This window comes from Diadema antillarum, unplaced genomic scaffold (genome assembly GCF_040938485.1).
Source record: "Diadema antillarum isolate AM-2024a unplaced genomic scaffold, OU_Dant_1.0 seq00001963_RagTag, whole genome shotgun sequence".
Classification (NCBI taxonomy): Eukaryota; Metazoa; Echinodermata; class Echinoidea; order Diadematoida; family Diadematidae; genus Diadema; species Diadema antillarum.
The window spans coordinates 15,258-40,807 of record NW_027272622.1 but is presented as its reverse complement, the minus strand read 5'-3'; the positions used below and the strand labels follow the sequence as shown (position 1 = coordinate 40,807).

The 25,550-nt window shown below is 37.7% G+C and overlaps 1 protein-coding gene across 1 annotated transcript; it reads left to right on the top strand.

Annotated features, from left to right (window-relative positions):
- Positions 1-3,707: 3,707 nt before the first annotated feature.
- On the top strand, positions 3,708-25,550 carry LOC139713434 (leucine-rich repeat-containing protein 40-like). Its single transcript, XM_071625166.1, has 13 exons — positions 3,708-3,924; positions 12,538-12,719; positions 13,204-13,277; positions 13,805-13,934; positions 16,302-16,425; positions 16,879-17,021; positions 19,155-19,327; positions 20,381-20,471; positions 21,452-21,600; positions 21,884-21,991; positions 22,535-22,645; positions 23,707-23,970; positions 24,451-25,550. Exons 1-13 carry the CDS (start codon positions 3,771-3,773, stop codon positions 24,554-24,556), a joined length of 1,809 nt encoding a protein of 602 aa, XP_071481267.1. The 5' UTR covers positions 3,708-3,770; the 3' UTR covers positions 24,557-25,550.

The window sequence follows — 25,550 nt, the reverse complement described above, 5'->3', positions numbered from 1 at the left end:
TGGATGGATCAAGTTTGTGAGGGTATGTTCTTTCTTTTAAATCAGTGCAATTGTCCAAACTTCTAAAAAAATGGGGGGGGGGTCTATTTTCTTGGGGTATCACATATATATATATATATATATATATATATATATATATATATATATATAATATATATATAATGGTATTATTATCCGCGTATTGGAATAAGAGCATGAAGACGATGAAGACAAACAAGTTGACATAATGCATTAGATTCCAACTTCATTTATTTGTAAACCAAATTTTCGACGCTTGCACGGATCTTCCTCAGGGTAACAGTTACCCTGAGGAAGATCCGTGCAAGGGTCGAAAATTTGGTTTACAAATAAATGAAGTTGGAATCTAATGCATTATGTCAACTTGTTTGTCTTCATCGTATATATATATATATATATATATATATATATATATATTGTATTTGTTATGCTTTTTTATAATTATGTTAAAATTCCGCATTGAATTTCCTGTATTTTTTTATTATTATTATCGAACAATAAAAATGAAATGAATTGAATTGAAGTGAATTGATTATATTTTCTTCAAGAAACAGTTGGGATTTGTGATTAGCACAACAAAATTTGCATGAAAATTTCCTTGCGAAACATTTAAGTGCTTGAGGTATTTCTTAAAATGAAGCTCCTGGTTGAAAATTCGATAGTGCAAACATTGGGGATTAAAATTTCTTCTAGACATGTCTTTGCGCCACTCTTCCTTATAAAATAATGTAATTTAATCTGCCGCTAACTACGCTTTTGCTTCTGCTAGAGTGAGATTTGATGCTTGATTGTTGCAACTTTCCGTGAGACCTAGGTTGTCAATAATCTACATTTGTTTTATATTTTGGGGCGTTATTTTCTGATATTTGTAATCGAATTAAGTCGTTTTTACATAGGGTAACGTTGTGTCCATAATAAGAGTTCTGCGGCTGTGTCTTTGAGTTTGCACTAATTAAGATTTCGGGGTGTCATTTTCCGATATTTGTAATCGATTTAGGTCAGTTTCACATAGGATAACGTTGGGTCTTGGAGTTTGCATTAATTACGCTAGTATTTCGGGGTGTCATTTTCCGAAATTTATAATCGATTTATGTGGTTTTCTCATAGGATAACGCTGTGTCTTGCAGTTTGCGTTGAGTTTGCGTTAATTAGTATTTCGGGATGTTATTTTCCGATATCAATCGATAATCGATATTACTTGGTTTTCACATAGGATAGACCCTAGGATAGCGTTGTGTCTTGGAGCAGGGAGCTATGGGTTAGACATTCCTGTTTGGAGTTTGCGTTGAGTTTGCATTAATTAGTAGGTCGGCCATCAATGATCGATCATTACAGTCCGTATATCTGCGCTTCATTCTGTTCTACATTTTCTGAATATTGAAAGCAAACTAATATCTAAACAACATCTGCTTGGTCAAAAATATGAATTTGATGATTTTTCAATAAAATGTTTTTTTTTCGAGTTATTGTTGACTGTTGAGGTGAGACGCAATGTGTTTGTTTTTTTTTTTAACGCGGAGGTGTGCAGAATAATACTGATGATATGATTTTGAAAATTGGTGATATACGTTTGAAATTTTTATGAATCTGTAAATATTTTCGGTGTTGTATTAAATAATAAGTTGAGTTAGAATGATCATGTTGATTTTGTTTGTACAAAAATGTCTTGTTTTATTGGAATTTTGAGTCGACTGAAATATGATTTGCCAAGTTACATTTTGTTCGCTCTTTATAATGCTTATATTTTATCTGTTTTATCTTACTGCAATTCTATCTGGGGAAACACGTATTCTTGCCAAACTCAAAGACTTTTTATGCCACAAAAGAACGCAATTCGAATTTGTACAAAGTCAGATTACAGAGCATCAACATCTAAACTTTTTAAATCATTACACACTCTTAAATTGCAAGATTTGAATAAAATGCAAATATGTTCTTTTATGCAAAGTTTTTCATGCTAAAACTCTGTCACCTTATTTACAAAATATGTTTTCTGTGAACTCTGATGTACATAATTATTATACAAGATCGTCAAATCATTTTCATCGATGGCGTTTTTTAACCGACAATTCTAAATATTTGTTGCGTCATACTGGTCCCGTTTTATGGAATACTTTAGAACTGAGCAAATTTGATATACAGTTTAATAATATTTTCAAAAGACAGTACAAGAAAATATTGATTAGTAAGTGTTGATTTATATAGATATAATTTTTAAATGGGTATATTGGTCTTTCTTCTATTTGTATTATAGTGTTTTATGTTGGTGTTGTTGTTTTTTGTGTTATGATTAACTTGATTTTTTAAAAGTAATTTTAAAATGGTTATAACGCGGGGTATGTGCAACATAACAAGCCTATTCTGGCTTTCTACGCGCATACCATTTTCCGATCAACCAAACACACAATGTTAATGAGTTTCTGTTTTTTTATGTTCCTGTGATATCTGTTTAACCCATGTGCATTTTTACTCTTTTGTCTTTATCATAATCTTGCCTTATTTTGTTGACGTCTCTCACTTTTTGTACAATTTGCTCATATTCACATGTATTTTTATATATCTATATATTGAATCGGAAATAAAGATTGAATTGAATTGAAAAATTGAGATGTTTGATATAGACTGGGAACGTAGCAACAGGGAAGGTTTCTGGAGTTTTTAACATCATGCCAATTGAGTCAGTTTTATGCCACGTTTTAATACGATTGTTCTTTTCAGTTTGACTTTGCATGCATGTTCAGTTATTTATTATTTATCATGTACTATTTCGTGTTTCTTTCTCTCTCTCTCTCTCTCTCTCTCTCTGTATATATATATATAACATAACACATATATATATATATATATATATATATATATATATATAAGTAACAAAGCTGCAACAAAGTTCATACTGTATTCACCAACGGTTTATTTCTTCACAAGAAAGAAATAAACCGTTGGTGAATACAGCATGAACTTTGTTGCAGCTTTGTTACTTATCTTTTTATCTTGCCAACACGTGGACTACCTTATCAACATATATATATATATATATATATATATATATATATATATATATATATTGTATTTGTTATGCTTCGTATTTAGGATTTATCTGTTTCGAGAGGGCTAGAGATGGCCAGCTGCTGGGAAGAGCCAGGTCCAGGTGTCGTAATTCATCCTAATTTTCACCGCCATAAAACTAGCGGTTTGTATTAGTTTGCATTTTAATTAGTAGTTTGCATTGAGTTTGCATTAAGTTAATTAGTTTGCGTCAATTAGTAGGACCGGTTCCCCCCCCCCCCCCCCCCCCCAAAAAAAAAAAAAAAAAAAGCGCCATGACTCATGAGTAATTCTGTATCATAACGTCAAAACTGAAACGCGTGGCCCGGACGTCGTGTATAATTATTGAGTGCAAGCAGCTGATCCAGGGGAGCATTTCATGAAGCTTTTTGTCCGACAAAGTTGTCAGACAAAATTGCTCTCGGCCAATCAGATGCAAGGATTTCCGTAGCTTCTAACAGTTTGTCAGAAAAATATCCGACCAAAAGGCTTCATGAAATGCCCCCCTGCAGGTCCGTTTCCTTATCTTGGCAATCAGCACTGAGCACTAGCTGATGCTGTGCAACTTGCACTCTGTTCCTGGCGAATGATGATGATGATCGCCGAAAACGCACGATACACTTTACGTGAATGTGCGGCTGCGTTCGGCCGGAACTTCGAAGACATATTCGGTGTATAGCTGTCAAACCGGAGCAAGAACCCAGAGAATGTCGAGAAGAGGTGGAAGACCACCTTTTAATACCCGCGTTGGGTTTCAGAATAAAAATACGGAGGAGGGAAAGTCGGGCGTTCCGAATGCCATCCTCAAGCAAGCTCGAGCTAGTGGGCACCTGAATTTATCGAACCGGTCACTCAACAGTGGTATGTAAATACGCTCTGAATGTAATAGTCCCTAAGACTGTGTTTCATGTGGTGAAAATGTGCGGGTCTCGTAGACGTAGATCTAATGCACTTGTCAATTGTAGTCCTTGACCGAAAGATCGGTCTGTATCTGTCCGTCGGGGAATGTTCCGCGGAGACTGCGTCTGGCTTCACGGATCCCATACGGAGGACAGCGTTAATGGCAAAATACAAAAGAGTCCTCCGGACAGACGGATCTTTCTGTCTATTGTAGTCCCTGCCCCTGGGTACCCGGGGATTGCCCGGGTGGGTCGGGAATAGACCGGGGCGGGCTTTGACGGGGGAAATTCACTCAATTTGCCCCGGTGGGTCGGGGATATACCGGGGTGTTGTCGGAGGAAATTGAATTATTTTGCCCCGGTGCGGTGGGTCGGGAATGGACCGGGATTTGTCGGGGGAGATTCACTTATTTTGCCCCGGTGGGTGGGGAATAAACCGGGGCTTGTCGGGGGAAATTCGCTCCAACCAAATGGCAGGGATTTTGGCCGGGATTGTGCCGGATTTTGCTTGAGAGTTGACCGTGCACCACGTGATTTGTGCCATTTCCAGTACGACGGTAATGTGACCATAAAAATTTCGCTTGACTAGCAATTCCCCGCTATTGAGGACTCGGTAACATTGCCCAAAAGTCGCGTAAACGCATGAATCACGTAAGAAAATCGAGCCTTGCGCGAAACATGCGCGATTTGCGCATTTCATTTGTTAATTGTCTGACGTTGGAACCTTCGTATTGTCCGCCGATGTGCGCCGGATCAGCGCTTTACGCGATCCATGCAGGCTCTGTCACACTGCCCAAAAGTCGCGTTTAAATCGCATAAATCACGTAAGAAATTTGGTTTTGCGTGCTTGTCCGTCGAGAATTTGACCATTTTTGCTGATTTACGCAGTGAAAATCACCGAGGAATTGCGCAAGAACTACGGAAAGATCACGCAAAAATCATTAATATAGCGCCGATATTATAGGCTACGTTTGTGATTCATCGATCAGTATTTCATTAGTATTACATGTGCTTATTTGCGTGTTCTGTTAGAGATACATATACGCCAATATTTTTTTTTTTCAGTGATTTTCAGTGATATGTACGTAGGTGTTACAAGCGTGAAACATGCGTCATTATTTATATCTGCTACCTAATCGTTAGTGGAAAGTCATCGGTGAACGTGATAGCGGCAACATTTTTGCGAACAATCGCTGATATTCCTCGCATATTTCGTGCATTGTTCGCGTAAGAACCACGCAAACTACGCAAAAATTATGTAAAACAGCGCAATACTGCGTATACTTTTACGCGAAGCCGAGTTTTGAGCTGCTCAAAACCCGGAATCGCGTAAAGCGCCGATCCGGCGCACATCGGCTGACTAAAACTACGAAGGTTTCACGTCAGACAAACTCATGAAATGCGCAAATCGCGCATGTATCGCGTAAAAGGCTCAATTTTCTTACGTGATTTATGCGTTTACGCGACTTTTTGGCAGTGTGACCGGGCCTTGAGGGTCGGGACTTGGCCGGGTATTTCTATGCAAATATGCCCGGCTTGTCGGGGACTTGGCCGGGGATTTCTGCACAAATATTGCCCGGACTGTCGGGGAATTGGCCGCGGGGGTTTCTACTTCAATTTTGCCCGGCCTGCCGGGGACGTAGCGGGGGATTTCCGTGAAAATTTTGCCCGACCTGTCGGAGACTTGGCCGGGACTTGGCCGGGTGGTGTAACATCCGAAAATTGCAAGTGGGATGCAAGTCCCGGCCATCCCCGGGTACCCAAGGGGCGGGACTATAATTGACAAGTGCATAACGTTTACCCCCGTATCCCTGCCCCTGCAGCTGCATTGCCCTGGTGATGTCGCGATGCGATACAATGGTGGGTGGGTAGGTGGGACGTGGGTATGACCTTATAAATAAGGGTCTCGTAGACGTATCTCGTGTGATGTTAATACTAAAAGTGGGTGGGTGCCATCGATGACAGATATGAGATGAATGATGTTGAAGTTCTATGATAGTCTATCTAGAGTCTAGAGAGATGATGCTTTGCACGTTCTTAAATTATCACTGTCACTGTAAATTAGGCCCTACCTAGGTCTAACGTTAGGACCCTTGTCCCTAGTGCTTAGTGGGCCGTGGGTGCAGACTGCAGTGTTTTTCGCATTGTAAACTAAATTTTAATTTGAAATTTATCTTTAAAATTTACATTTGTTTTGAAATAGAATTCTACTTCACTACTAGTAGATATAGATTAGATATAAACTTAGTCACCTTTAATACTTGACCGAAAGATCGGTCTGTATCTGTCCGTCGGGAATGTTCCGCGGAGACTGAGTCTGGCTTCACGGATCCCCTCCGTATACAGACCGAAGTCAATGATTCTGGCTCCTGTGTGGAGCAGTCACGCACAGATCAAACGTTACGATAAACCAAATTTCAGACAGCTTTTTTACATTCAAACAAGTTTGACATGACATGACACATTATACAGCAATATTTGGGGTAAATTTCTCACATTGTGCAATCGAAATACTCACAGTAACTCAGTTATAACGCAGAAATTTTATCCATATGGCCTTTTTTACGATCAGTGGTGTAACTTTTGTACTCAGAGGGTCAAAATTTCAAACAAAATATTTTTTCATTATTCTGTTTGATTCCTGTTGGAAAGTATTCAAATTTTTGAAAAAATAACGTTTCAGACCTTAAAGCTGAAGAGTTATTGGTGTAATTTAAGGAAAACCCTGGCACCTGAAGTAAATTTAAGCAAAATTTTGTTTTCATGAATTGCACCATACTGACAAAACTCTGTAGTCAAACTTCACCATGCAAAGTTTATATGGTTAACAACAATATATAGTTTGTGAATCAAAACTATTTGGGGGTTGAATATAAAGTGATTAAAAAAAAAATACACGAGATTTATAAATTTTTGGTAAAAATACCAATTGACATGCAATTTTTAAGATTTTAACTATTTATTGGAGGGCAAGCCAGGTCAAACTCTATACTATAACAAGTCTTTAAGAAGGGCTACCTTCCTATGTAGGTTAAATGAAATTCCAAACATTTCTTTAAATCTTGGATTTTTCACACATGGATGTTTCGGAGGTGACAGTTAACATAATAGAATGTTTCGGAGGTGACATTAATATTAACACTCAATTTTTTTTAGAATAAGTGACAATAACACAAAACTTCTTCTTTTTATCAATGTTTTTAATAATTATAACTCGAGAACAAGAAATTAACTCCTGTTTCAAGCAGATAAACCACACAAAACAAGTGTTTTTTTACACTTCATTAATTAGCATGGGTACCGGTAGTTTGCCTTCCATTTGGACGAAGGTTTTAAGCTAAATATTGTAATCTGAATAAACATGGCATTCCATTTTCTACCTTAAATTGTGATGAGGGTGTGAGATCATTTTAGTAATGTTTCTTTGCTCTCAGAACGTTTTATTCCACAACACCAGGGAAGAATCACTTCGTTTCGGAGGTGACATTCAATGTTAACATTGTATTGAAATATTCATTTACAGTAAGAATATGACGGACATAAGCTAGATATTGTAACCTGAAGAAACATGGCATTCCATTTTCTACCTTAAATTGAAATGAGGGTGTAAGATCATTTTAGTAATGTTTCTTTGCTCTCAGAACATTTTATTCCACAACACCAGGGAAGAATAACTTTGTTTCGGAGGTGACATTCAATGTTAACATTGTGTTCAAGTATTCATATAGTGTATGTCCCCCCCCCCCCCCCCCCCCCCAAATTTACTATTAGACTTTGGCATTGATAGCACCCAACGTGATTAAATCAGCTAAAATCTACTTTGGGATCTTAAATTATAACATCTTAGCTCTATTTTGCAGAAAGCCCCAGTCAATTTGGTTAAGTGGTCTCAAAGAAATGTGGATTGTTATAAAGGATGTCAGGAGTCTGATTCTTCCAAGTTTAGCACTTGGATGCTCTTGGAACTGCATATTAATGTGTAAACACAATATACAGAACTTGGAGGGAAGGGATTCCTGACATGCTCTACAAAAATTCTCATTTCTCTTTGCCCTCTGAAGCAAATTGAATGGGGTTTTCTGTAAGGTGTGGGCAATGAGTTATATTTTCAATCCCTCAAATTGTATTTTAGATTGATTCACTATCTTTAAAGTTATCGTTGCAGAGGGTACCATTGTAATTTTTTGGTGGTGACATAGGTTATGAATGCCAACAGCAAAAATTCTTATTTGACTTGTATTATGTTTTTGTTTGCACATAGTATTATAAATAGATTAATTCAAGGATGTTCATGAATTCTTCCCATACAAATGTTATAATACTGGTGAAAGGTGTTTGGTTCATCTGGGATAAATTTTCTATAATACCAGATGCATTTAAACTATTGCCATTACTAAAATGTATTTTATGTATCTTTCTGAATTGCTTGAAAATTACCAGCAAATCATATATATTAGTCACTTTTGAGAGTGAAAAGTATAAGATAAGAAAAAATCATTTTATTGTTTTGGAGGTGACACAACACAGAGACAACCCAACTTCTCAGGTGTTAACTAATATATTGTGAACATTCATGTCTTTCCTCATGGCTTTAATTTTCAAATATAAGCTCTTTCTTTCAGTTCTTACTTGTTATTTTGTTTAGTTATTCTCTTTCATGATAGTGGATACCAGCTCATATTTTGTTTTAGATTGTAATTCATACTAATCTTTAGCAAGTTTTTACAGTTTGGTTAAGACAACAGTTTGTGTTTCCCAGCTGAAGAGAGCAGCATAATGCTTTTGTGTGAACTTATGGGAAATTTTTTTTTTTGTTAAGTAATTTTACCCATCAACTTCTCAGAAGGTCCCGGACACAAACTGGTCTCAAATAACCCTATAAGGGACCGAAAAAGGACAAGTTCACCTCAATAGACACGAGGGTTGAGTAAATACAGCAATATTAGTAAAACACATCAGTGAGAGTTTGAGGAAAATAAGGCAATCTGTTCCAGAGTTATGAATTTTTGAAGTTTCTGCTCAGTCAAAGCTGAATGCGAAGACTTGTATAGCTTGTGATGTCACACGTGTACAAGGATATAGAGAAAGTATCAAGAAAATTCAACATATTTTCACTTTTCTTGCATAACAAAAGAACACTTGACTTCTCTCTTTTGGAAGGCAGGGTGAATAATATTGCCCTAACATACATCAGCAGCAAGTTGAATAAATGTGCACTTTTTTCAAAACGTAAAGTTTTGTGAAATTCACTTATATTTTCTTTATATCGTTGTATGCATGTGACATCATACACTGTCGTAGTCGTCTCATCCAGCAGTGATTGCATAGATACTTAAAAAAAAACCCATAACTTTTGAATGGATTGTCCAATTTCCCAAACTTTCAATGATGTGTTCTACTAATGTTGTTGCATTCACTCAATCCACTTGTATATGAAGGTGGACTTGTCCTTTAAGAAACCATTTTCTTTTCCTTGAAATTCCAGTACTTAAAGCCAAATTCTAAGATAAAACATAATAACAAAACAAGGTAAACACGTCATCAAAATTATATTGAGATAGAACTACAAATCTTTTTTTTGTATCTTTCCCTTTCCGGTCCTGGGGACTTGTTCCTCTGTTCACTTTAGTTGTCAGATAACTTCAATAATCTTAAAAAATACAACAGTTGGTTCAACTTGGAAAATGTAATAATTATTGTCATATTAAAAAAAAAATCACATAATTTTGTTTATGATTACCACTTTGTACATGGAAAAACAACAACTAAGAATTCAAGAACAAGTTGTGCACCAGCTATAGGCATGTGGCCTTTTTGTGGAGTTTGATTATTTTATGATTTTTTTTAAGATTGTGGACTAGGGCATGCATGAACTGCCACATGTATCACTTTGGTATCAAGGGAATTCTGGTGAGCTAGGTATATCTACAAAAGTCACTTCTATTGTGATGATTTTGTAGATATTAAATGTATTTGAAAATGTTAATAGATAGTGAAAAGGAACTGAAGTCTTGCCTTTCACTATCACATAACAATATGGTGTTAACAAACAAACAAACAATGTCACCTCCGAAACACAAGAAAAAGCAACCTACATGGAAGGCTGTGATTGGTAAATCTTCACAACTAAATTGCTTAAATTGGAAATCAAGCTTCTAAGATGAAAGCATCTATATGTTTACTTATCTAAAGCAGGAAAATTGATCTTGATTACAATATTATAATACAACAGATGGGTGTATTTTGTGCATTCTCTTTGTTAAAAAAGTGAAAAAAATGTAAATTTGCCCTAAAACGTACAGTATAGTAATAAAAATAAGAGTGAGAGTGTGTTAGTTGATTTCTCCACTTTGAGACTTATGTTACTAAAATAGATGAAACCATTGGTGTACATGATATGGTTTCTCTTCAATAGAAATGAGCAAAAACTCTTGTTAACAGTGTTTTGTCACCTCCGAAACAGTAATTCTTAGTTTTTATTAGATCTTTTATTAATCTCTAGAAAATTCTCACTTCCTGTTGCCATATTACTATTTTCATCCAAAAGAGATTCCTGTCTATTGGACAGAATCAAACAAAATTGCTTTGTCTTCGAGAAATTATCAAATATAATACGCTTGTTGTTTCGGAGGTGACAATTGTTTCGGAGGTGACAAGTGTTAACGGAAAATTGTAAATTGCTCCGAAATGAAAACAACAGGCTATATTTCTACTACCTTCCTTCAGAGATAATGTGAGGGGATATGTTACATTTTTGTAAATGTAATGTATAACTGATGTCAAGAATAAAAAAATCAAATACATAAATCTGTTGTCTCGGAGGTGACAGAAAAGTTAACGGAAAAGTTGCATAAATTTATAAACACTCACCAAAAAATAATAAGCTATTTGAATCAAATAATCTTTGGATCGAAGTTAAGTCAGATTGATTACTATTCTGTTTTGATGGAAATTAGCAAAGTTGAATTTTATAATTGTGTGCAAGAGCTAACTCAAAAGAGGGGTTAATTGTTAACGGAAAATGTCACCTCCGAAACATAAAGTTTGGACAATTGCAGTCTTTAAAGAAGACAAAGCAGAACCCGGTAAACATAATAGTTCTTAATGTTGGATACCTGTCTATCACCACAACAACAAAAATAATGAAAAGGAATAAACAATTTAATATGCTAGGTCTGACAAAAAAAACCATGTCAGAGTGCATACACCAAAAGTGTTGGATTTCAAGCATGTAAGTGCATGCCACATCTGAAAGAAAAAGAGAGGAAAGTTCGTTAAGGTACCCAAGGTAGACACTGTGGGTGGTAAGTTTATGAGAAAAAATAATGCATATCTGTCAGTGTATAAGAAAGTTATACACCAATTAGTGCCAAAACCGTGTTTTACACCACTGATTGTAAAAATGGCCATATCGCAACATCGCCGTTCGCTAGCTGTAAGTCGCCATTTTGAATCTGTAAGCCAATCACATGCGAGGTACGTGTTTTAGTAAAAAAAACACGTAGAAACTACCTCGCATGTGATTGGCTAATACATTCATACTGTATGTTTCTGCAGTTTGAATGTGACGACGCGACGAGCTGGTTGATGTGTGTTTTACGTTGAAAATTCTACCAAAATGTTGGATTATTCATTAATCTGGTGAGTGTAGTGTATACTTGAAAAGTTGATTTCACAAGCTTAAATTTGCCGACCTAGGTCCGTGAATTAGACGCAATCGAGAAGGGTGAGGTACCTCACCCAATTTTCCATAGAGACAGTGGTTAAGAACATCCACACAGCAATGAACTAATACCTTCCGTCTGTCTACGGAGGACAGCGTTAATGGCAAAATACAAAAGAGTCCTCCGGACAGACGGATCTTTCTGTCTACTTTAATACTTAATAGTCTAGGTGCCTATTCACTGATATTCAGAATATTTGTATGGGGTTTGACATACTAATGTAATACGCGTCTGATAAACTACATTATCGTTATAATTATTATGATTCCTGATTTTTAAAGTGTGAAATGATCCACCACCAGATACCATATTATTTCAATGTTATACCATTACCAGTCAGAGGCAAGCTCACTTTGGTTTACTGAACTTTTGATGGTGAAACACAGAATTTAATATATAATAATAGTGAACAATTCAGGGCTGAGGGGGCTCGCCCCCCCCCCCCCCCCCCCCCCCCCCCACACACACACACACACACACTTTTTTTGCACAGACAATTGCAGGTCAAAGAAAATCATGCTTTGTGTAGAAGAATTCATAATGTGCTTACACAAGTGTAGCTTAAAAAACAAACAAACTTTTTTTAAAGGTGATTGCAAATCATAATATTCATATGGATGATTTTGTGAGCAGTATTTTTATATGATGTCGCACAAGATCTAGATGTGGATTCCGGTTCTAGTCAGTTTTAACTTTAAAGATGTAGGCCTACTGGTGCAATTGTCTTTGTGTTTTGGCTGCAAGGGTTTTGAGAGTCTTTTGATAGAATCTTGCAGTCACTGTGTATGTGTTGCATTCTCATGAAATGTGCTATCACTACATATTCATGATCTTCTTTTATGTTTATTCAGTCCCCCAATCAGTTTGGAACATCAACATCGATGTCCCACCTGAAGCGCAGAATGTTTCCTTGGACAACAAAGAAGATCGCTGGTGGGAGCAGACAGACCTTGTCAAGCTGATCCTGGCATCCAACAAATTAGAGCAGCTTTCAGATGAGATCAAGCAGCTACCAGCTCTCACTGTCCTTGATGTAAGGTGTTCAAGTCTAAACTTCTGTTTACATGATAAAAGAAAACTGAACATTTGATACTAAAGAGCACAGAGAAACAAAGAAATACTGTAAAGGAGTATATTTTTGCACAAGTAATTGTTCGCGCTCGACCCGGAAAGATGAGTTTTGCATGTTTTTAATTCTGCAGAATCAAGACATCAACTGCTGGAACATATGGCAAGTGAAAATATTTGCATGTTTTTATTTTCATGCTATTTTCTCGTTGCATGAAATGCGCAAAAATTTCAGCTCTTAAAAAATGTCCACTTTTACAGTATTCAGTCAGAAGGGAAAAAAAAACCCACCTGGATGTAATAAAAAAATGTAGAATGTAGAATGTAGAAAAAAAAAGATGCCTGAACTGCCTGAATGTTAACATCAGGGCATAGAGGAAAGTTGAGTTGAAGACGAGAGAGAGTGAGACATGATATTGATTTATACCTGTCTTCTTTTCAACCCACAGGTCCATGATAACAAACTGGTATCACTTCCATCATCCATTGGAGAACTTCTGAACTTACAGAGACTGAATATAAGGTAAGAGCAGGAAGGTAAACTGCTTCCTTTCAACTTTGAAGCGTGATGAATCAGGCTAATGCTTTATCAAAGAGCAGCCTACTTTAAAACGAGGAATGTTTGCATGCATTTTAATTTCGCAAATTTCGCAAGAGCCAAGATTCGCAAAATTAGAATGCATGTTAAAGTTCTTGTCTACACAAGGTATGCATTTAATGTTGGAGGCAACTTCGCGAAAATTTCATACCGCAAAAATATCGTGTTTTACAGTAGATAAGACCCGGTAATGAGGGGATTCTTTGGTGCCCCAATTGAATCGATCTGCATAATGTTGGGGCCTGAATTTTTATTTTGTTGTTGAACCAGAATCTTGTAATATAACTGTGTTCTTTATAATGGGAGTGCACTGTAGACATGTTACACTCTGTATCATTATCAGTAAATAGTCTGTGTGGTGACCCATTTGAAACTGAACCATACTACATGTATATCATATTAAATTCATTATACATGATGACGAACCACCTGTTCATTTGCCCTCCTTGTAGCCACAACTGTCTGACTGAGCTGCCAAGAGAGTTGTTTGGTCTGCCAGACCTCCTCTTCCTTCACATGCAGCACAACAAGATCACCGCTCTTCATGATGATCTTGGCAACCTCAGTCACTTGGAGAACTTGGTACAGACTAACTTTTCTTACTTATCCTGCTCATTGACTTGTAACCTCACAGTTGGTTGAAAGAGATGCATTTGATTGAGTCCGGTGAATCCGTATGCATTGTGACCCATGTGTTTCAGCCTTAGCACAAGCTAGGTGCAAACTTGCTAGACAGAAAAAAAAAGCCCTACCCCAAGCAATCCCTTTGACAGCTTTCTCTTCATGATGACATTACTTTTAAAACTTCATGTCTCATACTGCAAAAGGTGCTGAAGTTATTTTTTATTATTATGGCCTCCGCCAATAATAATAACAGAGACTCCAACCCAAAGCACCTTCTAATCTGGAGATTCTCCTGCCTGAAACTCCTAGCAAACGGGAGATTCCAAGTTGATGTGTGCGAAGCGTGAAATTCCCAGGTTCTAGATGCTCTGTAGTGCTATATAAGGCTTATTTTTTCAACATACGATAGCAATAAGTAAGAAATCCTTTCCAACGGGAGACACGGAGCCAGGGCGGGAGAAATTAAATCATAAGCGGGAGAACGGGAGATTTTGCAAAAATGGGTTTTCGGCGGGAGATCTCCCGTCGAAAACGGGAGAGTTGGAGTCTCTGTAATAATAATAATATATCAATTTATAAAGCGCAAAACCTATAGACATATATTCTTCTGCGCTGCAAAAACTTCTGATGTGCTTGATAATAATGAACAGTTAAATGAAAAGATGTGTTTTGAGCCGTGATTTAAAGACTGCTACAGTTGGGGATTTCCGGACTTCTAATGGTAGATCATTCCAGAGTTTGGGAGCTGCACAGGCAAATGCTCTGTCTCCCAGTGTTACTTTTGTTTTACATGTTGGAATTTGTAAGAGAAGAGTGTCCTTAGAACTGCTCAAATTGTGAGTGTGTCTATGAGATTTGAATACTAATAATTCGGATATGTACCTGGGGGCTTGACCGATTAGTGACTTATGTACAATCAACAAAATCTTAAACAATATTCGTTTATGAATCGGAAGCCAGAAGAAGAGGAGTAATCCTTGAAAACCTGGGTTTGTTACAGATAAGCTTTGCGCAGGAGTTTTGGACTCGCCGCAGGCGCCCAACTTGAGAATCAGGGAGTCCATATAATAACCCATTGCAATAATCCAGTTTACTAACAATACATGCTTGGACGATCATTTTCATACTGTTCTTGTCAAAATATTTCCTGATACGCCTAAAATTATATGTGACCGTGCATCACAAAATGATCAAAAAGTCGCACACAATGATTTTGAGTGAGGACTGAAAATAGTTGAAATGGGTCAACCTAGCCGATCTTGACTTTTTCATATTTTCTGAAAGAGCAAGTCTTCTTCTACATTGTGTTAAAATTTGAGATCATGAAACGGTCAGGAAAGTGTTTTTTTAGCAGTTTATGTCGAACATTTTTGGTAGAATAGTGTGATTAGATGTAGATGTGTCTTTAGAGTCCAATTTTCATTTCTGAGAAACCTTGTGCACACTCTTCACTTTCAACTCTCAATAACTTTTCAAAGGATGACGCTACTGCTTTGAAAGTTGGCATTAATTATGCACAGAGTGTGTTAATAAGGCATGCTCAATTTCAGTTCAATTTGATAATCCCTTCATTGTCGTTACTCCGGTGGTTTACTTCCTGTTTTTTGTCGCATTCATCGCACAGGCAGCACGGCTTGGTAAAGATTAAGCGCTTGAATACACACTGTACTTCGGAGCCTCTTTTCTCAGTTCACACTTTTCCTCAGTGTGTGCTTTCTTTCCAATATTTATATAGGTAAGGAGAATCCAGTTGAATTGAGTTATACATCATTTTAAAGCTTAGAGTCTGCTCTTTCAGAATCTGCCCTAAACTAGAAATCCATGTCTGGCGACTTTTTTGTGTGTTTTTTGGTGCAGGGTCACATATATCATATGGTATGATGATTTACACACATTTGTGATGTGTGCTTCCATGCTCAGATGTGTGTCAAAACACACTCCAAGAAAGGAAGGAGGTCATATTTTAATCGGTGTTTGTTTGTTTGTCTGTCTGTGTGCAAAATAACTCAAGTTTGTGGGCGGATTTGAATAAAACTAGCAGGAAAAGTTGATAATGACACAAGGAACAGATTATTAAATTTTGGTAGTGATGCAGGAATTTTTATGGCTTTTGAAGGATTTTTTAATCTTTTGCAGATAGGGTCAGTGAAGTTGGGAATTCAAGCTGCACATGTTTGAGGTTTGCGTGTGCTTTGTTCGGGTGAGGTGCCGTGTTGCTGGAAGTTGATGATATAAACAAAAGGCTTCTGTATTGGGAAAGTGCCCTTATTTTTTGACAAATAATGTTACCAGATGTGTTCGATGTATCTTATCTTCCTTGTCCAGGATGTGTCTAATAACCAGCTATCTGAGCTGCCAGATTCCTTGGGAAGCTTACACAAACTGAAAAGTTTCAATGCTTCAGACAATCAGCTTGTTTCCTTGACCTCCTACATTGGCAATCTGAAAGGTAAGAATAAGCTCTTGATGAATGAAAGGTACCTTTGACAGTGGTGTATATTGCTATGCTCATTAAATAGCCTTACAGTCTGTGCCACATGGAATATTAAGAATATAGTGTTAGACTCAAAGTAGTTTGGTGCATGAACAGTACCACTTGAATCATATTCTCTGATGCTCAACATTTAGTTTCATACCCCTTCCCCAAAGGGTCCAAAGGGTTATAGCTACCAGTGTGTACAGAGCAGCATTCATGCATGTCCTCATTAGAGAAAGCAATATATAAATTATGTCGTAGACATCGTGAAGTGGTGTTGAAGATTGCAGTAAACTTTAACGGAGATGTTGTAGTTTCATAAACAGAGGTGTGTAGATTGGAAAAGCAGATGTTTGACTGATGTAGATTGGTATGTCGAGTGTTTTCTCGTCAAGGCAAGTTACTGTTTTATCTTCAATCTTGCAGGAATCAGAATGTTGGAACTTAACAACAATAAATTGACCGCACTCCCGATTGAGATTGGCTACATGACATCGCTGGAACAGCTGCATATCAAGTTTAACAAAATAACTGCGTTGCCTCCATTTACCAAGTGCAAGAACCTCAAGGTGAGACACACCAGAGGACCAACAAACATGTCCTAAGGACATAATTTTCTTGGCTTTAGACTGTGGTAATACAGAAGTAGTTTTCTCAGTGTAAACATTCTAATTTGTTTCAATTCCCAGTAGCTGGTAATCTGCCACATTCATGTTTACTTTAGTGCCTCCTATGGAATGCTACATTCATGTTTGTTAGAATGGATATAGAGTCATCATCAAACTGCCAAAGGTGAACATCGGCTGGAGTTAGAATTGTGTTACATTTTGTCAAAGGACTGTTTGCATTACCTGTGGCAGTTGCAGACTACTCATGTTAGTGGCTTCTTTGATAAGTTAATGCTCCAGTATCCCTTTTTTAGCTCACCTGAGCCAAAGGCTCAAGTGAGCTATTGCGATCGTTCTTCGTCCGGCGTCCATCGTGCGTGAACTTCTTACGTTTTCATCTTCTTCTTGAAAACCCCAGGACCGATTTTCACCAAACTTGGCAGGTAGCATCCCTAGGGGGTTAGGATCTCAATTTGTGAAAATGGGCACCATGCCCCACCCAAGGGGCCCTGGGGGTGGGGGGTGGGGGCCAAACCCCCCAAAATTAAGGAATCTTTAAAAATCTTCTTCTCTAGAACCAGAAATGATAGAGCTAAGTCAATACTATGATTTAGTACATTGATGACTGTAGTTTTAAGTTTGTTCATGGCGGAATCAGGGGTGCCCCCCCCCCCCCCTTGGGACCCAGGGGAGGGGGGTGTGGAGGGGTCCTAATGGGACCTAAATTGTACATTTTCATCTTCTTGAGAACCCCATGACCCATTTTCACCAAACTTGGCAGGTAGCATCCCTAGGGGCATAAGATCTCAATTTGTTAAAATGGGCACCGTGTCCCACCTGGAGGGCCCCAAGGGATCCAACCCCCCCCCCCCTCTAATTACGGAATCTTTAAAAATCTTTACTAGAATCAGAAGTGATAGAGCCAAGTTAATACTATGAGTTATTACATTAATGACTGTAGTTTCAAGTGTATTCATAGCAGATTCAGGGGTGCCCTCCTTGCGGGCAGGGGGGGAATCTGGAAAAAAAGTGCTCTTCTCTTGAACCCGAAACAATAGAGCTAAAATTGTTACTATGAGTGGGGGGGGGGGGGGGGGGGTCCGAATTTGGGCCCTAATTGTACATTTTCGTCTTCTTCTTGAGAATACCTGGTCAAATTTTGGTAGATCTGTGTGTAATTTAGATTAGTGACTGCGTGAAAGGTGGTGAAAGGTAAACCTGCGATCCTCGGGTGAGCGCTAGACCTGCGGGTCTCTTGTTAGTGATAGCTTGATAAGAAATGTTTTGATGGAGCCAGCAGTTGTTATCCATCTTAAACCATAAAAAAAAAAAAAACAACAACAAAAACCCAACAAAAAAACAAAAACAGCATTTTGGATTATTGCCGTGCCAGTGGCTGAAAAGAAATTAGGTTTCAAGTGTTAATACAGTCAAACCTGTCTATAGCTGCCACCCAAGGGAGATGGAAAAAGTGGCTGTTATAGACAGGTGGCCGCTATAGACAGGTTATCCAACTTTGTGTGCATCACCTACATGTACATGTATCATCGTTGTATACACCTATAAGTACTTACATGTACAGGTATGTGTGTACGTATGCACACGTTTGTGTCATGCATTGAACAATGCCGGTGTTTATGAAATTGTTCCACATCAGCATGTGTACAGTCTTGACGAAAGCTAAACACTAATGCATTATTATGACTGAATGAGTGATGAATGCAGCGTGGTGAATAATACTGGTGATCACGAAACGTTGCCAATGAATGACTGGCACAGCTACAATGCAGAAAAACACGCTAAATTATCGGCTCTTTGGCTGCTATAGACAGGCTAAACTCTACTGTGGCAAACAAAATTTGTGGCCGCTGGCCTCGTTAGACAGGTGGCCGCTATACACAGGGTCTTTAACAGGGCTTTTCTCTCGGGGGATTTTTCAGTGGCCATTATAGACAGGTGGCCGCTATGGACAAGTGGCCGCTAAGGCAGGTTTGACTGTATCTTCCTCATCCAGGCAGAACTTGACAAAATGTTCTGTTCACCTGCATATGTAGTTCAAAAGACGCTGCCTTTTTTGTTGTTGGTGGTGTACAGGAGCTACATGCAGGAAACAACTGTATCAGTGAGCTTGGAGAGGAACTATTGGAAAGCATCACATCCCTCAACGTCTTAGATGTGAGAGACAACAAACTGAGCTGCATTCCAGAGGGCATTGTGCAGATCACCACTCTATCAAGACTCAACATTGCCAACAATAATGTCTCGAGGTATGATACAAATCACCTGTTTTTAAAGGGATGGTATAGTATTGATGGAGATGAGGATTGAGCTTTTAAATTTGTGAGATACTAAGAAACCATTTATGAAGTGTTACAGAGCATACCATTCTGAGATGAATTCAAAGCTTATTTGATGAAAATTGGTTTTAAAATGGCTGAGATATCCAAAAGCATATAAAGTAAACAAAGTGCCCCTAATAAATGGTGGGTCCCACTTTTTGTTAGGTGCACTGTGTTTTGGATATCTCGGCCATTTCTAAACCAATTTTCATCAAATAAGCTTTGAATTCATCTTAGAATTACATGCTCTTTCATTATTCTATAAGAGGTTTCTCATCTCATCAAAAAAAGTTAGAAACCTGAGGCCAGGTCTCGACCAAAACTATACCATCCCTTTAATGTTGCCATGTCTCAAGGATTCACATACATCAATGTCTTCTGTGAAATGAACACCTGTGTCAGGGATTTTTTCAGATCTGTATTCAAACTGAAATCTATCTACATTCACAATGTATAGTGTGAGATGTATTAGTCTTCAAACTGTCTTCAATGTCTCCACAGACTTACATTTTGTCAAGAGGGCGATCACTCGTTGCTGACAAAATTTGTTGGAAAAAAAAAATTGAAAAGGTCAAGGGTCAGTGTCTCCACATATTCTGAGATTTCCTTCTGTATGCAATAGTTAAAAAATTAGTCTTTTTCACACTTTGATACTTTTCATATACTGTAGCATGTTTGAATAACTGTAGATTCACATCTTCGTAATTTGATTATTTCTGTATTGCTTCCTGATGAGAAGCCATTTTGTGAACCATGCACAACCAGTGCACTGTAGTACTCTAGAGTAGACATTTTCACACATTTTGTGTGGCATTAAACTAGCATGAAAATAAAAGGGAGCAAATTTGTACTGCGGACCAGCTACCATTCACTGTATAGTATATGCTGCCAAAGTCCTGGACCATCTATGAAATCAAAGATACACAAAATTTGTTGTACCATACATACAACTTTTACATGTTTTGTGTGATTTGTTGACAGTCTTCCCTTTAAACTGGGCAACCTAGCATCACTCAGAGCCCTGGTACTGGATGGAAATCCTCTCCGCAGTATTCGAAGGGACATCATTAACGTAAGTTGCCATTCCTCTCCTTGGGGACTAAGAGTCGCTGTCCAGTCAATTACAGTTTTGCATTGTATTTCAGAGAGAAAAGAAACAAAAGGGAATCGAGCAAGACTACTGTGCAATATTTATAGACTGAAATATCTTATTCAAATTCATGAAAATCTTCCGTCGAGATGTTTTCATTGCAACTGATTGACAAATTGCAGTACATCGACGTAAATGAGCACTGAATTGATCAGTGTTTTAGTAGTAGCCGTGATAAAAAATGATTCTTTTTTTTATCATGGCTACTACTAAAACACTGATCAGTTCAGTGCTCATTTATGTCCATGTAGGGCAATTTGTCAGTCAGTTGCAATGACCATATCTTGATGTTATCTTCAGGTGCCATTGAAAAGCTTCATTGCGACGGATAGAAACATACCTAATTTGATGATGAATTGTATCCTGATACAAGTAATTACCTCCTGCTTGTCACATTACACAGGAAATAACATCTATAGTCTGGTGCCATATCCCATGAGGTCAATGGCCAAATGGATTATGGTACCAGACTGTAGATATTTCGTGTGTTACATAAGAACAAGCAGGAGGCAACCATTTTATATTGTAGTGTAATCTCTTTGGCAAATTTCCGATAAAAAATGCCTTGGTAAACCGCCAATTCACATTTTGGAAACTATGGTCTACCCACCACTTGTGCTTCCTTGCCTTTCTTTCATATAAACTAACTGCTGCAGTACAATGCTGCTAAGTGGTAGTAAATTGTAACAATTCAACTGCGTGTAGCTGTGATGTGCACAAATGAATAATTTGAACAATGCAAAGCATGAAATACAATTGGTGCAATGACCTCATTCACATAATACAGGATACATTGCATGGTTGATTGACTAATCAGATTACAGAACTGCAATTCACCATCACTAAAAGATGATATATTTTTGTGAGATATTTATGGCATCTGACCTTATTGGACTGAACAGAGAGGTACCATGGAGCTGATGAAGTACCTGAGGAGTCGGATTGAAGAATCCCCTGAAGACACCCCAGACAGTGGTGGCCCATCGGCATCAGACCCCTCTAGTGTGCTGGGAAGGAGTGTTGCTGTCACTGGCAAAACTCTAGATTACAGGTGAGAAGTGCAGAAGGGAGCAAGGCTTAGTAGTTAAGTGCATAGTGTATCTCATGTAGATAAGGCTGTTTTTAGTGAAAATGTGATTGATGGCTTTTGCATTCCATTCACTTATATGATATTATGTACACGTTATTCATTTTTCTTATCTCTTTTTCGGTGAACAAAGATTTTTGCACAATTTTGCTGATCATGAGTTTGTAAGTGTATAATTGTTCGATGAAAAGTGATTTTAATCGCTATAAGGATTGACTGGAGAATTTTGTTTCTTTAATCTGTCCAGTAATCAGAAGTCAGCCACCATCCCTGTGTCAGTCTGGGAGCCAGCCAGAGAGAGTGGAGTCACTGCTGTCAATTTCAGCAAGAATACCTTGACTCAAATACCAGAGAAGTAAGTCTCATCTCATGACCCTTAGAAAAGGTGATGTGGTATCTCAGAATCCTGACCATTATGGAAGAGAATGTTCCTTTCAGCTGTTCCTGTTAAAGAATATATTTCTATCATATCATGTTTGTGCTCATGTAAGTCAAATACTAAAGCACAGCATTCTTCTTCAAGCCAAATATGTCTTCATGGCTTTCATGTTACTGTGATTGTTTTGTAAACAGCTGTGAAAATCAGGAGAATAATATGTTGCTTTGTTGAGAATACCCCTAAAATTATGAGGATTGTCATGCAACACTTAGAAATATACTGGAAATAAAAAATGTTGTTTGTTGTATTCTGGTGTACAAGTAGAATATTCAGACGAGTATTAATTGCCTCACATATCTTGTGTTACTACTTATTAAATGTGTTGGGGATGAAGTCAAATGTTTGTGCAGTACACCATTGTTATTACATCAGTTGTAACTGTAGGAATACTGCCATGATTCTGTTTGTGAGATCAGTTTGCCACTACAAATTTGTTTGTTGTTGTTTTCTTTCTTACAGTTTAATACTTCTGCACAAGACTGTGATTGATGTCAATCTAAGTAGTAACAAGATTCAGAGCTTACCTGTTGAGATGCAGATGATGGTTAACATCACCAGACTTGATCTTGGGTAAGTTCTCTGCTCACAGACTGTGTTCCAGGAATTCTGTACTATACCCAATGTTATGAATCTCGAATGTTTATATATGTTTGATAATCATCAAAGTGTCACAAGTGCAAAAATCAGTGATGGTCTTTCCTGAAGTGGTTGAGTCCATCCAATTCATTACTAATAATATTAGTGTAGTTGAATGCAGTACAGAAATGTGAACAATGTCACTGTGTAATCAATGGTGTACTCACACACTGTAATGCTAGTTCTACTGTAATGCAAATGGAGACTAAAATAGAAAACATTGGTAGGACTTAGCTGTATATAAAAAGCAAAACAAACAAAGTTGAGAAGTTAATGCTTTACACAGATTAAAGAACAAACAACCTAACATATTGATGCCTGCTAAAGACTAGGGAGGTTATAAGATTAATGCCTGGTGTAGGCCTACTTGGTCCTAATATTGGTATTACTTTGGGTATCTTCAGTGAACCTTCTGTGATCATGATGGTATATGAGCAGTTCAGGCAGGAAGGCATTTGCCTACGTACCAAGTGATTATATGAATGTGTCGAGGAAGAACACCTCAACAAAAATCAGACAAAAGTTGATATGCTTGATAGCCATGACTGCACAGCTCATATCCCTTTTTACTCAGACTGTGTGTAAGTAGGAAAACCCATCAAGACTCTGAATGATTACATGTTGATCAATGGTATACATGGGAGCCTTCTTCTGCAAATCTTTTCACAGAATTTCAAGAAATATAGACTGCTACAACATGCAAGTCATTTTCCTTTTCTACAGTTTTTCTACAGTTCTAAGGTTACTGGAACATGCCTGGTGCACTGGGAATAAAGAATAAAAGTAATTCTTTCATATTTCCATGTTAGTCAGATCCTTTAACAATTTCAGATGAAAGTCATAGAAAGTTTCGAAAGCTTGCTAACGAGAGATACTCATTTATTCAAGTTCTTTAAATACTGGTGTTACATGTACATACATTTCATTCTTTCTGAGAAAATAATAACAAGTGAATCAGTGATGCCAAAGTGAATATTTATATTGTGTGAATCCAGAAACAATGGACTGAGCGACATTCCAGCGGAGTTTGAAACAATGACTGGGATGAGAGAGCTGGTCATCTCCTACAACCGATTCACCAAGCTGCCCGGTGTGGTCTTCAGCTGGACCAAGCTGGAAATCATTCTGGCCAATGACAACCAAGTGAACAGTATTGATGTGGCCAGTCTGAAGCTACTTTCCCACCTCTCCACACTTGATCTACAGAATAATAGTATAGGAGAGGTTCCTCCTGAGTTGGGAAACGTCACCAGTCTCAGGTAATGTCAATATGCTGACATTGTCAGGTGATAATACACATGTATATTATCTTTATGGTAAACTGTACTTAACTGATAAATATGTCAGTGTAATAAAACCCACAAATGTTGCTTTGTCAGAATGAACTTAGTCTACTTTTGGGTTATGTTGGTTATGATGTCCCTATAATCATGTTTGTTTTTGAATTAAAATAAAGTTGCTGATTATAAGTATAAATTAAAAATATCTGTTATGTGTTATCTTAAACAACAAGTATTTTCCACACTTTTACTTACATGTAGATATATATCATCTAACATGTAGATATATATCATCTACATTGAAAGCTAAAAAAAAAGAGAGTAACCTGTATGATTAATATAACACGACAACATTGTATATGTTGTATGAAATTAAACATTTCTGTTTGTTTGTTGTTGTTTTTTGCAGCTGATGCATGTTTTTGTGACATCATATTTTGTGTTGAATTTTTGACCCAGATCTCTTCAGCTGGCAGGAAACTGTTTCAGAAATCCGAGGCCAGCCATCCTCAACAAGGGAACTGTGGCTCTACTGGCTTACCTTCGGGACAGGATTCCAACTTGAAATGGAGACAGTCTCAACCACATGCCCAATTGTAGCCTTGTCTTGGCAACTCTAAGCCTCAGTGATATAAACACAAGGTTACTTGTCTACTCATGTACATTTCCTTTTCAGGATGCGACAGCCAAAACTGTCCATAGACCCTGATCTAGTTCTGGTTCCAGACCTCTTACATGACCCTATCATCAGCAGTACCATCATGAGGTTGCTTTAGAAAGAGAAAGAGAGATAATGTCACTAAATGTTCCCAGTCTCTGTCTATTTGAAGGAAAACTTGTTGTTCCTCACACTCTCATGTACATGATTATGTGTGGTGTGGAATAGAGCACTCGTATTGCAGTGATACTGAAAGAGAGATGTCTGGGTAATGAATAGTAAGTTGATCTATTAAAGACCCTGTAGCGTGGGCATTCATGGAGTGGGAGGGCTGGCCTGGTTTGAATATACAATGTATTTGACAATCCCTGTAATTAAGTCTGTAGAGTTTTATCACCTATCTCTATGTAAGTACACACACAGCTGCAGAATTTTGACTAGAGTCAAATGTTACTGATGAGCGTTTGCTTTAATGCACATACACATTGTATTTGCCAGCCGTTGCTACTTCTTGGTTTTAGTATATACTCTGGTGTGCAGTGAATGAATTGGACCATCCATGTATCCCCACACTACCGGGTCTTCAATTAGGCCCTGCAAATTAACATTTAGACTAGGTGTTGACCTCTCAGCTAGGGCTGTAAAGACCTGTCATTCTTCCTTCCCATGACAAACTATTCCAGAGCAGGTCCTATGCAGGGAAAACACAATGCAAATGCACTGCTCTAGTGAGTTTATTATTCTACTACAGAATAGACATGACTTACACCAGTCACGCATTTGTCCAAAGTCTCATCTGTGTTATAGGTGATAAACATTTCATTTTGCAATAACATTGTTTTTATATTCCATTGTGTTATGTTCCAGTACTTCTCAACTCCTCTGTCATACTTTGATGTCA